This window comes from Populus alba, chromosome 4 (assembly GCF_005239225.2).
Source record: "Populus alba chromosome 4, ASM523922v2, whole genome shotgun sequence".
Taxonomy (NCBI): Eukaryota; Viridiplantae; Streptophyta; class Magnoliopsida; order Malpighiales; family Salicaceae; genus Populus; species Populus alba.
The window spans coordinates 15,920,603-15,922,793 of record NC_133287.1 but is presented as its reverse complement, the minus strand read 5'-3'; the positions used below and the strand labels follow the sequence as shown (position 1 = coordinate 15,922,793).

The following is a 2,191-nucleotide window of genomic DNA, read 5'->3' as shown; positions in this document are numbered from 1 at the left end:
TACAAGAGGGAAAACATACATTCATTTTATGAAGCAACAATGACATGTAACAAAAGTACTGATACCTCCAACAAGGTTCTCTGGCTTCTCTCTGATTAGAGAATTTGAATTTCCAAGTTAGCTCACTCAGTAAAGTACAGAAAATTGATTACATATGGAGTTCACTGATGCAGAAAACTTACATTTAAAACTTTCCAAAGAGGCTAGATAAGCAAAAGAAAACCCACAAAATACCTAAACCGGGTTAGAATTACTAAAGAATTTATCCTTACAGAGAAGTGAAGGCTTGAAAACAAATTCTCATCAGATCATAAATCTATCTTGAAGAAAGTCTCTGGTGCAAATCTTCAGTGAGCGCCTGCCTCAAGCTATCTCCAAAATAATGAAAAGACTTCTCATTCTCAAGCACTCTCACTGGAACCCCACCCTCATCTGGATCCTTCCAAGTCTCTGGCTCTGGTTCCCTTGCAATTTGGCACAAGTTATGCAACACACAGCAAGCAACAATTGTCTGTGGAGCATGATGAAGACCCACATTCAAATCCTGCAAAATCTTCCACCTCCCCTTCAACAATGCAATAGCGTCCACCACTACAGACCTCCCCTTCATCAACATGCCATCAAACAAATTCTGTGCTGGAGTCCCTGACCCATTGGGTGAAAAGGGTGTCATAAGAAATGACAGCAACGGATAACACCAATCCCCAACTATATACGGCCTAACATGATGACCCCTAACATCAATCACCTTATCCCACACAACATCACCTGAAACAAGCCTATTATACAACAAACTCTCCCTCAGATGACTAGCATCATCACTTCCACCCGGTGCCTTTACACACACATCCCAAAACATCTTCTTATGATCTGCCACAACCTGCAACAAAACTGAGGAATATCCATATCGGCATTTATACACATTCCCCTCATTATCCCCACATTTCACCTTAATTGGACTCCCATCAATAGCGCCACACATGTTAGGCAAAGACGTCAACTCCTCAAATGCCTGGGTAGTCTCAATCAACCTACGTCTACTAACAGGAATCTTAATAAATTCAGGGTAAAGCTTAGTAGCCAGCAATCTAGTAACCATATTAGTAATCTTAGAAATCAAATAAGGCTCTAAAGAATACCGCGAAGCAAGTGTTTTAGCAGAAAACCCATGTGCTAATCTAGAGAGAACCATACTAACAGCATAATCAGAAGGTAAAGAAAGATTAGAAGCAGTAATATGGGGTTTTAATTTATCAACAACAGTAGTAAAAACAGGATAAGATAATCCGTACAGTGTCCTCCACTGCGCGTCGCGAAGAGGAGCTTCTAATGACCAGATGTGTTCGGTGGAGAGTGCCCGGAAAGCGGAGACGGAGAAGGAGGAGGATTCTGGGTTTGTAGCGGTGGTGGAGGTGGAAGAGGGGGGTTTAGTGGAGGCCGGTTTTTTTTGGGAGGCGAGGTAGGAGAGGAGGGAAGCGAGAGTGAAGAAGAGGAGAGGGGTAGGGGAGGAGGAGGAGAGGAGGGAGGAAGGGGAGGAGGCAGAGGAGGATGAGGGGGAGGAGAGGAGAGGGGTTGATGGGTCCAGGGCGTTGTGGAGGTGGAGGAGGTTTGAGAGCATTAACATGAAGGATTCATCCATGGGATTGTGGTTAGATTTAGGGTTTCGTCAGAGGGAGGGATCTATTTCAGGTGGAAGTGGTGGAGGCGGCAGAGGAGGAAAGAGAAGGTGACGATTTAGGTTGGAAATTAGGACTAGTTTGGCTATGAAGTGGGGTCTTCAGTTCCGGAAACGTTTCCTTTAGGAGTGGTTCCGGTGAAGTCACCCCTCGTTGGTCAGAAACTCAGACCAGTCCCATGGGATTGGCTTGGTTAAGCGAAAGCGAAACTGGTTCCTCTGCATGGACCCACCATGGCTTGTTATTTTTTTGTGCAAGGAAGGAAACTATACTAATTTTGGTACAAAGTTTGATTGATCACAGTTTATTTTTGCGTGTGAAATTATATTTTAAAAGTAAAGAAATTTGTTCAGTTTCTTAATTAATTTTAAAAATATCATCGATGATTTATTTAATTAATTTGAATGCACCTGACTAACGTGAAATTTCTTTGTTCTAAGATCTTCGAGAAAGAGTTTTAATCTTTATTAATATACTAGTAGATATTCTTTATTATCAAATAAAAACAAATATAA

The 2,191-nt window shown here is 42.0% G+C and overlaps 1 protein-coding gene across 1 annotated transcript; it reads right to left on the bottom strand.

The window, feature by feature from the left end:
- LOC118050702 (protein ANTAGONIST OF LIKE HETEROCHROMATIN PROTEIN 1) lies at window positions 1-1,953 on the bottom strand. The gene has a single exon (XM_035061127.2). The coding sequence runs from the start codon at window positions 1,637-1,639 to the stop codon at window positions 317-319; it is 1,323 nt and encodes a 440-aa protein (XP_034917018.1). The 5' UTR covers window positions 1,640-1,953; the 3' UTR covers window positions 1-316.
- Between the last annotated feature and the right edge of the window lie 238 nt (window positions 1,954-2,191).

Bases quoted from the DNA above. Each gene is read 5' to 3' on its own strand.
- LOC118050702 (XM_035061127.2), bottom strand. From the start codon at position 1,639: ATGGATGAATCCTTCATGTTAATGCTCTCAAACCTCCTCCACCTCCAC.